This window comes from Leguminivora glycinivorella, chromosome 15, assembly GCF_023078275.1.
Source record: "Leguminivora glycinivorella isolate SPB_JAAS2020 chromosome 15, LegGlyc_1.1, whole genome shotgun sequence".
Taxonomy (NCBI): domain Eukaryota; kingdom Metazoa; phylum Arthropoda; class Insecta; order Lepidoptera; family Tortricidae; genus Leguminivora; species Leguminivora glycinivorella.
This window is the reverse complement of record NC_062985.1, coordinates 1,511,054-1,522,826: the sequence shown is the minus strand read 5'-3', so window position 1 is coordinate 1,522,826 and position 11,773 is coordinate 1,511,054. Positions and strand designations below refer to the sequence as shown.

General features: G+C 38.5%; 2 protein-coding genes across 2 annotated transcripts in view; both read left to right on the top strand.

Moving 5' to 3' along the window:
- LOC125233768 (beta-ureidopropionase-like) overlaps positions 1-11,773 on the top strand; it is a 494,359-nt gene that overhangs the window by 459,302 nt on the left and 23,284 nt on the right. The window lies entirely within an intron of this gene.
- On the top strand, positions 3,623-9,098 carry LOC125233774 (probable alpha-ketoglutarate-dependent hypophosphite dioxygenase). Its single transcript, XM_048139870.1, has 5 exons — positions 3,623-3,767; positions 5,125-5,329; positions 6,441-6,614; positions 7,850-8,023; positions 8,777-9,098. Exons 2-5 carry the CDS (start codon positions 5,129-5,131, stop codon positions 9,029-9,031), a joined length of 804 nt encoding a protein of 267 aa, XP_047995827.1. The 5' UTR covers positions 3,623-3,767; positions 5,125-5,128; the 3' UTR covers positions 9,032-9,098.

The following is an 11,773-nucleotide window of genomic DNA, read 5'->3' as shown; positions in this document are numbered from 1 at the left end:
TGACAGTTTCATAGGTAGTTTTATTTTTAACCGTCGCCTCATATCTCAAGAAGGACGGTTATCAAGTCGTCTGTATGTTTTTATTTTTTTATTTTTTATTTTTTATGTTTGTTCCTCGATATCTCCGTCGTTACTGGACCGATTTTGAAATTATTTTTTTTGATTGAATGTATATGCATACAGATTGGTCCCATTTTTCTCAGAACCCAGTTCTGATGATGGGATCCTGGAGAAATCGAGGGAACTCCTCAAATCTGAAAGGCATACATATGGTTATTTTTGTGTTTTTAAAGGAACAGCATGCATTTAGGTACGGAACAGTGACATTTGGTGCAGTGGAACTGCTGATGATGGCCAGAACGGAACTCTTCAAATCTGAACGGCACGCTTATAGTGACTTTGGTATTTTTATACGAACAGCATGCACTTTCGTCCAGAACAGTGACATTTGGTGCAGTGGAATTTCTGATGATGGTCAGAACCGAACTCCTCAAATCTGAACGGCACGCTTATAGTGACTTTGGTATTTTTATAAGAACAGCATGCACTTTCATCCAGAACAGTGACATTTGGTGCAGTGGAACTGCTGATGATGGCCAGAACCAAACTCCTCAAATCTGAACGGCACGCTTATAGTGACTTTGCCATTTTTATAAGAACAGCATGCACTTTCGTCCAGAACAGTGACATTTGGTGCAGTGGAATTTCTGATGATGGTCAGAACCGAACTCCTCAAATCTGAACGGCACGCTTATAGTGACTGTGGTATTTTTATAAGAACAGCATGCACTTTCGTCCAGAACAGTGACATTTGGTGCAGTGGAACTGCTGATGATGGCCAGAACCAAACTCCTCAAACCTGAACGGCACACTCATAGTAACTTTGGTATTTTTGTAAGAAAAGCATGCATTTAAGTTCAGAACAGTGACATTTATTTAGTTATGTTTGTTAAGCATAAGTTTTGAAGTCAAAGTTTGTCAAGCTTCGATTTCTTATAATATAATAGGATTCATGAGGAATTGAGGAAACTCCTCAAACCTTAACGTTATACGTATATTCATTTGTGTTGCCATCTAATAATTAAAGCATTAAAAGCAGTTTAAAAAAATACTTACACATTTCTACATAATCCAACATTCGCAAGTAGCTTTCACCAGAACCCGAAAGGCGACGGTTTTTTTTTCTTAAAAATTATATAGTAAGTATTTCCTATGGGAGAGTAAATTTTTATTTCGCGTTTTGGGTGTTGGTCCCATAGTAAAAGTTGCTCTGTGTAACTTAAATATTAACAGGCTTCAGTAAATGGTTTTCGTTGGTTTACATACTGTATATAAATTTATTCAGGCAAAGCAGGGCAGGTTTTGTGGAGTAACGATCCCGCATACCTAATGTTACCAAGATATTTTATTTAGTGTTGCGTTTTCGAAGGACAAGGTGGATAATGATTTAACTTCCATCTAATCCTTCCCCTCTGTACCTGCACGCCCTGCCTCCTAGCACTCGTCGTAGCTATAAGAGAAAGGGTAAGTTATTACGGAACAATAATGACAATATCTGCTATTTTAGGAAATACCACCACCGGCTCACCACGCTACAAACACCAAACAACACAAACATAACATCGTCATTAGTCAGGTTTGACTAATGTGGTTTGTCGAACACACAATCATCGATAGTCCACGTGCCCTTGTTAAATCTAGCTATCAATTTACAAGTGCCAACTAACGTACACTGTCGTACTTACCATACCAACCTTGACACTGGCAAAATAGTCCCACCAATGGACTGAGGCCATTTAATTTTAAAAACTTAGTTGCTTCAAAGTAAGCTAATTACGTGGTATTAAAATAATTTGTCAGCGTAATTATAATTCTACTTCACATCTGCAAATTGTAATTACTATAACATATTGTTTATTGCCCATCATGGTGCTATCACTGACGTCAGGTCACATCAAATTAACCTTTGACTGGCCTATCGTCGCGATTAAATGGTTCGACAGATAGCCATGGCTATTCAAACAAATTACTTTATCATTATTGGGAACAAACTAGCCAAGTAGCCAGCTTATCGGTATTTTACAGGATACATTTCGGAGAGTGCCCTGAGGAACTGTACAACCTTGTTCCTCCGTCCCCATTTCACCTTAGGACCACCACACATGAGTACAATCCAGGTCTCTTTAAAGCAAAAGTAAATAGGTATCTCATAGGTAAGCGTGCTCCACCGTAGACCGCATCATCACTTACCATCAGGTGTGATCGTGGTCAAACGTCTACCTATTCATACAAGAAAAAAAGTAGCGTTTTGAATTTTTCTGATGATGGTGTGAATTGTGCCGCTTAAAATCGCATGAAAAAGGGAAAAATCTGTGCTACCGCACTTAATTTCGTCTCTGGAGGCTGTAGTCTAAACGGATTTTTTTTTTAAGTTTGGGAGTTGGAGTGTTTTTTTATCGCGAATGCTGGTGGCCTTGGTATCGTCGTGATGTACGGCTTTCAGTCTGGAGGTCGCACCTCAACCCCTGGACCCCCGGTTGCTGAGTTCCAACACTTCCTACCCGTCATTTGATATTGATGTACGCCAGATGCTTTTCTGTAAAGAAAAACAGCGCGATGAACCCGGACTTATTCCAATAAGGCCTAGCTCACCCTCTGCATGGGATGATCAGATGGTAATACCTAATATAGTCACCTTATCGAAAACACTAGACTACTAGGCACGCCAAGTTTTAGGATAAGTTGCCAAGCAGACCCCAGGCTTCCCTGCTCCCTGCCAAATGCCGGAATAACGTAGGTACTTAGTACTTACCTAATTGTAGTGTAGGTATTAGCTACTAGCCGAAAAAATAACTACTTGTTATACGTACTTCTTCGTATACAGCAGTAATCAATGTAGATATAGGTTTGCAAAACAACATGAATTGTTAATATCATTGGTAGTTAAAGACGTCATAGGTCATAGGACCCATGAGTTTTCCATAAACATGGTCTGATAACATGATAAGAACCCCATCATCGCAAAACACATACAATCCGACTGTAAAATAATCCAGTTTAATATGAACTTGGTGTGCGTGGCAACTGTGTGAAATTGTGGATCAGGCAAGACTGGACAGTTTTAACAAAATGATATGTGTTTATGTGGTAAGCATTATGCAATTAAAAGTAGGTAAGTAAATTAGTAATAAGCCCTGAAAGACCTGTCCGCACTTGGTGTACCCAACTGGCGTGAAGTGGCGCAGGATAGGGCAGAGTGGCGATCTCTTGTGTCGGAGGCCAAGATCCTTTTTGGGTCGCTGAGCCAGTGAAGTAAGTAAGTAAGTAAGTAAATTAGTTTATAAAGTAAGTACTGTAAGCAGATGGCTGGCTGATCTGTGCGTTTCCTCAGAAACTTCCTGCCTCGCACCGGTAACTATTGAATTTATTAATCTGTGCTAAAACGCAGATTTTCTTTTCATACTTAATCGAGAGGAGAAAGCAACACAAATTCGTGATAATTTGATAGAGTCTAAGATAATGTATACCTAAGTCAAGCATAGAAAAATCCAGGCATCTCATTTTTTTACGCACATATACAAGTAAAAACGTCTAGAAGCATCCCTTACAAACACCCTGTGTGCAGAGCCAGCTATTACGTATTCGCGATATCTCTGCGGGTCAAAGGGTAACACGGAGATAAGTGCCATGCCACCATAAAAACTATGGTGGACCATAGCGACCATCATTCGGGCGCCGCTGGTCCGACGGTCGTATTCACAAGACAGGTATTTACTCTATTCCATTATTTAAAAAAAACTTTTATTTTTTTATGGGATCGGTCATCTTGCCAGTGGTAGTGAGTTTTTCATATTTTTTTTTTTAATTACATAAGAATTTATTATATTTTGCTTGATTAGTGTAGTAAATCACTAATTAACATAATGAAAGTGTTATTATATCTGGATACATCTGGACAAAATGTGAAAATGAAGTCGATCATTCGTCCAGTTTCGCTTTGCTCGTTCGTCTGTATGTACGTTCTTAACTGACAAAGGTGATAAAAGTCTTACATATATAGAGTAATAACTCGGCTGTACTAGTTTTATACAGTTCGATTTCTGTGAATTTTATTGAAAGTGTTCAATAGCGAAAATATAAAATGTGACAAGTGCAAGACACGCCATTATTAAAAAAAAAAAAATTCTTGTGAAGTTCTTGTGAAAAATTAACCAGTGCGTTAAAAAAAGATATTTTGGGCCGTAGGTACCTACACAAAATAAACTTGTTTTAGTGAAAAAAAAAAAACGTCTAATAGTTTGCTAAAGTAAAAGGTCCGCTACTTCAGATTCTTTGGAAAACTATTTATATAGTTTTTTTGTATTATTTATTAAAATAATAAAAAATAAAAATTGTAATAGATAATTCTCTTTTACATGTTATGTATTTATGAACTGTATTAACGCGGCGCGCGTTGATGTCGTTTAACACTTAAGTAGGTAGATACTATGTCTTAATTTAAATGCTACCTAAAAAACCCCTTGTTTTTGCTCGAATGTAACTTTGTGTGTCTTTAATAAAGCATGTCAGTCGCGGACGTTTAAAAGTATAAAAAATAGGATATTTTTCCGAAATTTTTTTGGCCATCATTATTTTTTTGGACCGAGGAAGTTCCGCAATCATGAGACTCGTCACCGTCGTAGCAACTGAGTCAAACCAAAGAAGATCGAGTATTATAGAAAGTTACTGTCGAAGTTAAATGTGTAATCACAGTGCATAGACTGCCATCTCTTGACACAGGCTTAAAACTTTTGAACCTCAGTTTTGACAATTGGGACCATATTTTAGCTTGATATGTGTTAAAATGTCAAATATTAATATTAGCGCCATCTAGCCGAGCGTACCCCAAAGTGTAATGCCATCTAGGCCACCGTACCTTTTTCTGTATGGTACTGAAGGTACCTACGTTTTTTTCTTAGACTTTATCTGTCTATACGGAGTTATATAATTGTCTTTGGTCCATCGAATTCTAAGGCACATTTGTACAGTGGTCAAACGAAATAAAATAAAATAATACCTTTTCAAGTTACATTATGAAATCGTACTATTTCCCGTAGACTTAAACATTTATAATTTAATTTCCAGCAAAATGGTAAAGCTTACCCCCGAGCAAGTCCAGTTCTGGAAGGACAATGGCTACATCAAGCTGTCGGGTATCTTCACCAAAGAGGAGCTGGAAGTCTTGTCCAAGGAGTACGACCGTCTGTTTTACCTAAAGAACAACCCTGGCATGGAGGCGGCTTGGCTCGGATCTGCTATGGAGAAGGCGACTAGCGGCGAGAACTATTCTGTAAGCAAAACTAATACTGTAATTTTTTAACAAAGAAACATATACTCTGTCAAACAAGTCTATCAGTAAATAAGAACAAAGAAAACTATAGGTATCCTTTTCTCTAACACCCTAAAGAAAAGGATGGATATAGTTTTCTTTGTTCTTATTTACTGACAGACTTGTTTGACAGACTATTTTTTTTTTGTTAGCCTACTGTAGTGTCCCACTGCTAGGCAAAGGCCTCCCCTCGCTTCTTCCACTCAACCCTGTCATGTGCGTAATTTTGCCAGCTTGGATAAAATGCGTTCAAGTCGTCCCGCCATCTCTTTTTCGGTCTGACAGACTATAGTTAAGAATTTTCCTACACAGTTGCTCATATAAGACAGCTAAAGTCGTAAAATGTAGGCGATAGAAAAATATCAAAGAAGGGCTATTGCTTGTGCTCTAGAATAGGAGAAAGAAAAATTAAAAATTAAAATTTGACCCACGACAAGGAAGAGACCCGAAGGTTTCGCTCTGGAGCCAGTGCAGCCAAAATAATTGTTGATCAGGTTAATTCAGATCCTGTTAAGACGCTGACAACACCCAATGACCTTGACGCTAGCGTACACTTTAGATATGTATAATTTTGTTATTGTAATTTTAATTAAAGACAACTAAGTGAATAATTGAACGTCATAGAACCGTTTAATGACGAACTCGAGACCAATCTTTGCAATTTTTTTTCTATCGAGCCGATTTCGTTAAATGGTGTATCGAGTACGGCTATGTTCATTGAAATATAATGAATAATAACATATAATTTACATGTTTTACTAAAACTAATAAGTAGTTTGTCTTTAAAAACTGCGCAAGTAACATCAATTTTGCGCAGTTGGGTGTTGTCAGCCCCTTAAGCTCTGATACCTTTAATAAAAATATATCAGTGCAATGGAGTTTGAGAGTACCACTTTCAGACTGGGGCCCATTTCACGAAGCTATAACTTACAATTTACAAGTGGTTGTCAATGTCTAATATGACAAGTTGGAAAGAGACTTCCGCTTGTAACTTTCAGTTTTGAGAAATGGGCCCGATGTAGAACCATCAAAAATAGAATAAAGCTAATTTTAAGTTCTTTGTCTGGTCCAGGTACACTCTGTCCACAACCTGCAGTACCACAGCTCGATCTTCGCCAACGCGCTGCACAACGAGAACCTGCTGGACGCCCTGGAAGGCGTCATAGGTACCGAAGACATCTTGCTCCACCACACTAAGGCTCACTACAAACCTCCCAGAGTGGGCGCCCCTTACCTCATGCACCAGGTAAGCCCTTTCTTCTGTCTAACTTTCATCATCATCATCATATCAGCGCTTTATCGCCCACTGCTGAGTATAGAGGCCTCTGAGCTAGCCTCATCCCGTTGTGACTACTTGTGACCCGCAAATTTCTGGATGTCGTCCGCCGAACGAGCCACCGGATACCAAGCGCTTCTCACATCTGTAGGCGGCCACCGTCCCGTTAACATTTTAGTGCATCTGCCATCACTATGCTTAGCAACATATCCCGCCCAACTCCATTTTAGTTCGGTAATGACTAATGACGAAAGCCACGTCTTGCATCTTGGTGCGACGACGGATCTCGGCATTCCTCACACGATCTTGAATCTTGATACCAAGCTCTACCTTATTCCTGGATATCTAAGAATGATTTACTTATGTCAGGACTGTAGTCAAAAAGTGCCTTTTCTGATATATGTAGGTACGTAGTTGGTACCTATTCAAATACATTGGTGCCTTTTTAGACACACGTTAGATTTACTTTAAATGCATCATTTAATGAGACAGAATTAAACTTATTAAGACACCCTGTATCACCATAATCTGGTACTGTAAATATATTTCCATAGTATCTAAGAAAAACATCCGCGATAATGATATTGTAAACAGCCTGTAATAAAGGTCACGATAACAAGATCGATGTTATTTAATTGTCGACAAATTATTATACAAATAATTATTTGAGTTTATTATGTAATTAATGTAATCATAAACAAGCATACACATGTTACAAATAATATGTCAGATACAAATTAGCTTCTATAAGAAAAATAAGATCAGAGGTATATGACGTCCCTTTAAAAGCCAACTTTAAGATTAGGCATTCTACGGCTCATTACACATTAACAGGCTGTGTGTGAAATTGAGAAAAGTATAACTACTAGGGTACCAACTGTAAGTTTTAAAGACTACGAACTATAGAAATGTTCACAAATGAATGAACTAGCATTGCCTAGTGTTTCTGTCAGAAACGGAATTTTTAATTACTTATCCACTTTTCACGCAGTTTTTTTACCGAGCCACCGTTCCCTCTTTTGACCCTTACAGTAGCTAAACAGACGATTAATAGTATTGATAGGTAAGTACAGTGAGCTGCAAAATTGCATGGAGAAATTATAAATGAATTTAATATTTAACGATAAATTCGCCATGCACTTTTGCAGCTGATAGTACATGAGAATGCCCAAGCAACAGTTTTTCAATTTCTCTCTTCTGCACAGGACTACCACTACTTCCCGTTCAAGAAGCACTCCATGGTAGCCGCCTTCATCCACATTGACAAAGCCGACCCTGAGAACGGAGGTCTCTGCATCTACCCTGGCTCACACAAACTCGGACCTCTTGAGGACGTCGGCACACTTGAGAAGGGAGACCGCTACCATTATGTAGACCCTGTAAGTATTAACCTCCTTCATGGCGTAATTTCATTAGTCGGTAACTCGTTCGGTATACAGCATACGGGGAGTCCCCGCAGGCGAGATAACAACCGATGAAAGTGGTGCAATTTGATTGGTCGTTATGCAGCATACGGAGACTCCCCGCCAGGCGAGATAACAACCAATGAAAGTTACAATTACTATTTAGTTTCCCCCAATGCGGGCCCTGTGGCACGCGTTCCAGGAATCTCTCGTACTCGACTCGACTAATGAAATTGCGCCATCATAGTCTTCATATATATTTCTATGACTGAAAGTGACAGTCTCTCCATCTTCAAACTATTAACACGTATAAGATAATAGCACTCTTAAGAAGGGGACCGCTAATATTTCGTAAAGCCTGTAATTTTTGGATTATCAACTGTTTTGTCCTGAGTGTCCTGATTCTAAAGTTTGGCTTTGCCACTTTAAGAAGTACTTAGCTTGAAGAGTCCAGTCACCTGCAATAATATGGTTGTACGACTTGTACGCTTGTAAAAGCAAACTACTTACTGTAATGTGTAAACATCGAAACCCAGCTATGATTTTTAATCAGAAAGCCTGTAAAGCCCACTTTGAGAACAAACAGCTCCCTAGTGTTGCCAGGCCAAAAAACTCCAAACTCGGCCATCCTGACCAAACCTTCGTCCCCAATAACTTATTCCTTCTTCACAGCAAAAAATATGCCGTATAACATCCACTTATTTTAACACAATTTTTGTATATCCACAGAAAAAATACCCCATCGAGAAAGCCACCCCAGTACACGCTGAAGCCGGAGACGTAGTCATCTTCTCCTACCTAACCCTCCACGGCAGCTACCGCAACCTGTCCGACCGCCCCCGCCGCATGTACCTTATCCAGCTTATGTCTGCCCATGATGAGCCCTTGGACCCCAACGTGCACAAGAGCTTGGGGCAAGGCTGGGTGCTCAGAGGCAAGAACGACTATAAGAAGGCTGATATGGCCGAGCGGTTCCTGCACTGATTGTTGACGTTATTGTTAATCAACTTATTGTTATTGTTAAGAGTAAGATTAAACGAGGTTAAATCAATTGTTTATTTATTTTTGACGTTTTATTTCCACGGTAGTATTTGCCACACACGTTAAGTAGGTAGGTACATGTATGCATCAGGCATACATCCTATGTTGTATGTTGCAGAGGAAAGTTAAAATAAATGAGGGCAGGCTGTGTCAAGGAAGGATACAGCCGCTTTCGTTAACACTCCAGGATTAAAGAATGAAACTTAAAAAGAGTTAAAATTAATATTGACTTCAGTTAACGCGATAGGATCACTTACCTATATCGCGTATAATCCGTTCCCATAATTCGTTGTCGGGATGTGTTGTAAATTAATTATACGCGATGTCAAGAGGTAAGATTGTCAAGCAGTCTCCGTATGTTTTATTCAGTATATACCTACATTACTAGAAAAGGGTTTACACTCCATACGATGAATCTTAACGATATGAAGAAAACGAACTTAATCCTAGTAACCTTTAACCTCAGAGTTGAAAATCCAGAATTTCAAATGGCAGTCATTTCCATAAGAAATAGTGCCTACTCAAATTTTTAGCCTTTTGGAATTATTAGTTGCCAATCCAACCTCAGGCTCCCCTGCAGCCAAGATGAAAAGAAACATGTCAGTTGTATAAAAAGGAAAATATGTAGGCTATGGGCCTAGCATACCATTTTAATAGTTTGTTACTTGCCAAGTACCTACATTTTGAGCTCAATAATCGTGAGTATCAATATTTGGAAGTGTTTTATATTAAGGATTTATCTATAGCCCCTCTATACAATAATCAAAGTTACATATTATAATTATAACGCCTACAGAAAGTTAAACCAAAAGTTATTACATTGCTATATGAGCTATTTAAAAATACAAGGAGCTAATACTAAAGCCAAGCCTCTTGTTATTCCGGTTTTATAAGGATTACTTTGTGACTTTGCTCTTGCCGAGCCGAGCCCACCTAACATAAATGACACACCCACTGAAGCAGCATTCAACTATTAAAAATACCAAATATGGTCCTGACGTGCACCGTGTGTGCGATGCAAGAAATTTGGAAAAAATAAATTCAATCTCTTTAGATTTGCTTCTGTCTCTAAAAGTTTTTGAGGTCGGGCCAATCATGTTTATTGAAACCGAATGAGTTTAGTCATGGCCAATGGCCACAGACTAGCTGCGAGTCAATTTCTGGCTGGTAGACTTCCTAGACGATACCCAGTCAAGTCATCAATAAACCTTTTTTCAGAGACTCACTGGATCGGCTGGATATCTTAGCTCAAACCCGCGCGTTACGAGTGGAAGAAGAGAAAAGACATTTGCTCCGCAATTACCTATTTTGAAAGTTTACTGTTTTGTTGTTTAGTAGCCTGTGTGGTGACGGGTTAAGAATTTCACCATCCCCTTTCTTCCCGTGGGTGTCGTAGAAGGCGACTATGGGATGTGGGTCATGTGGGTTAAATTGTGGCGTAGGCGAGAGGCTGGCAACCTGTCACTGCAATGTCACAGTTTCGTTTTCTTTCAACCCCTTATTTGCCAAGAGTGGCACTGAAGCTTTAGTAGTTTCATGTGTTCTGCCTACCCCTTTATGGGATACAGGCGTGATTGTATGTATGTTGTATGTATTTACTGTTTTGTTAGCTAGTTACCTATCGTCACTACTTTAAAAAAAACTTGTATCTTCGTCTGTCAATGAAAAGAAAATTGTAGTAAGTATGTATGGAATGCATATAGACTTACTGCGTTTTAACTTTGAGGAACAGCGTGAGATACGAGATTTTTTTAAAGTAGTGACGCTATGTCCTACAGATCATCATTCGTAGGGTAGAATTCAAGAAATCAAATACAGACAGTAAATAAGTTAACATCACCGCGCCATGTCACGAGTCGTGATTAAATAAGTCAAATACAATTTTGTGTTTAAACAATTGAATAGTTATCTTATCTAACTGCCAAACTCCAGAATAACAATAACATGTTTTGATTTCAGAAGCAGAGCGAAATTACATCAGACGTCGGTCGTCGTTTATATTCGTACGATTCATGAAAAGCTGGGAAAATTAATAGTTATTTGTTATACAAGGGGGCAAAGTTGTATTTTAACGCCGAGTGTGGAATTGAAAAACGAGCAAGTGAAAGGTTTCTATAGTTGAACCACGAGCGAAGCGAGTGGTTCGAGAATAGAATCCTGAACTTGCGAGTTTTTTAACACACGAGAAGTAAAATACATTTTGCACCCGAGTGTAACACAAAACTTTTCCCCTCACTATTGCAAGGAAACTACAACGCAAAAAATGCGTTTATCACTGCTTCCAGTAGTTCCACAGGTGGTTAATCATCTTTATTACTAGATTCACCTACTTTCATCAATTTTAAAGCAGTTAATTTGACTTTATTCATGGTCAAATTACTTTACCCACTAGTGGATAAAATGCGTTTTTACCCGCTGGTATTAAAGGACAAAACACGTGTTTCCGAGCTGGTGAGGGGAAAAATAGTTTACCTACCAACACCTGCAATGACAACGAGTATAAGTCAATAGAAAATAATATCGTTCTAACTATGCCTAGATAAGTTACGTTTAAGCCAACTTATATATGTGTAAGTAATATAAAATAGATCAATTAAATACGAAATATGTAATACTTAGGAAGTAACTTATATTTTAATATTATTTGATTTATTTACTTGAATTACTATTACTACTTAGGAAAAT

What these genes read in the sequence shown, in the direction of transcription:
- LOC125233774 (XM_048139870.1), top strand. Translation starts at nt 5,129, where the DNA reads ATGGTAAAGCTTACCCCCGAGCAAGTCCAGTTCTGGAAGGACAATGGC. An exon ending in CCCCTTACCTCATGCACCAG is followed by an intron (nt 6,615 to 7,849) that starts GTAAGCCCTTTC and finishes TCTTCTGCACAG; the next exon opens with GACTACCACTACTTCCCGTT. An exon ending in GCTACCATTATGTAGACCCT is followed by an intron (nt 8,024 to 8,776) that starts GTAAGTATTAAC and finishes GTATATCCACAG; the next exon opens with AAAAAATACCCCATCGAGAA.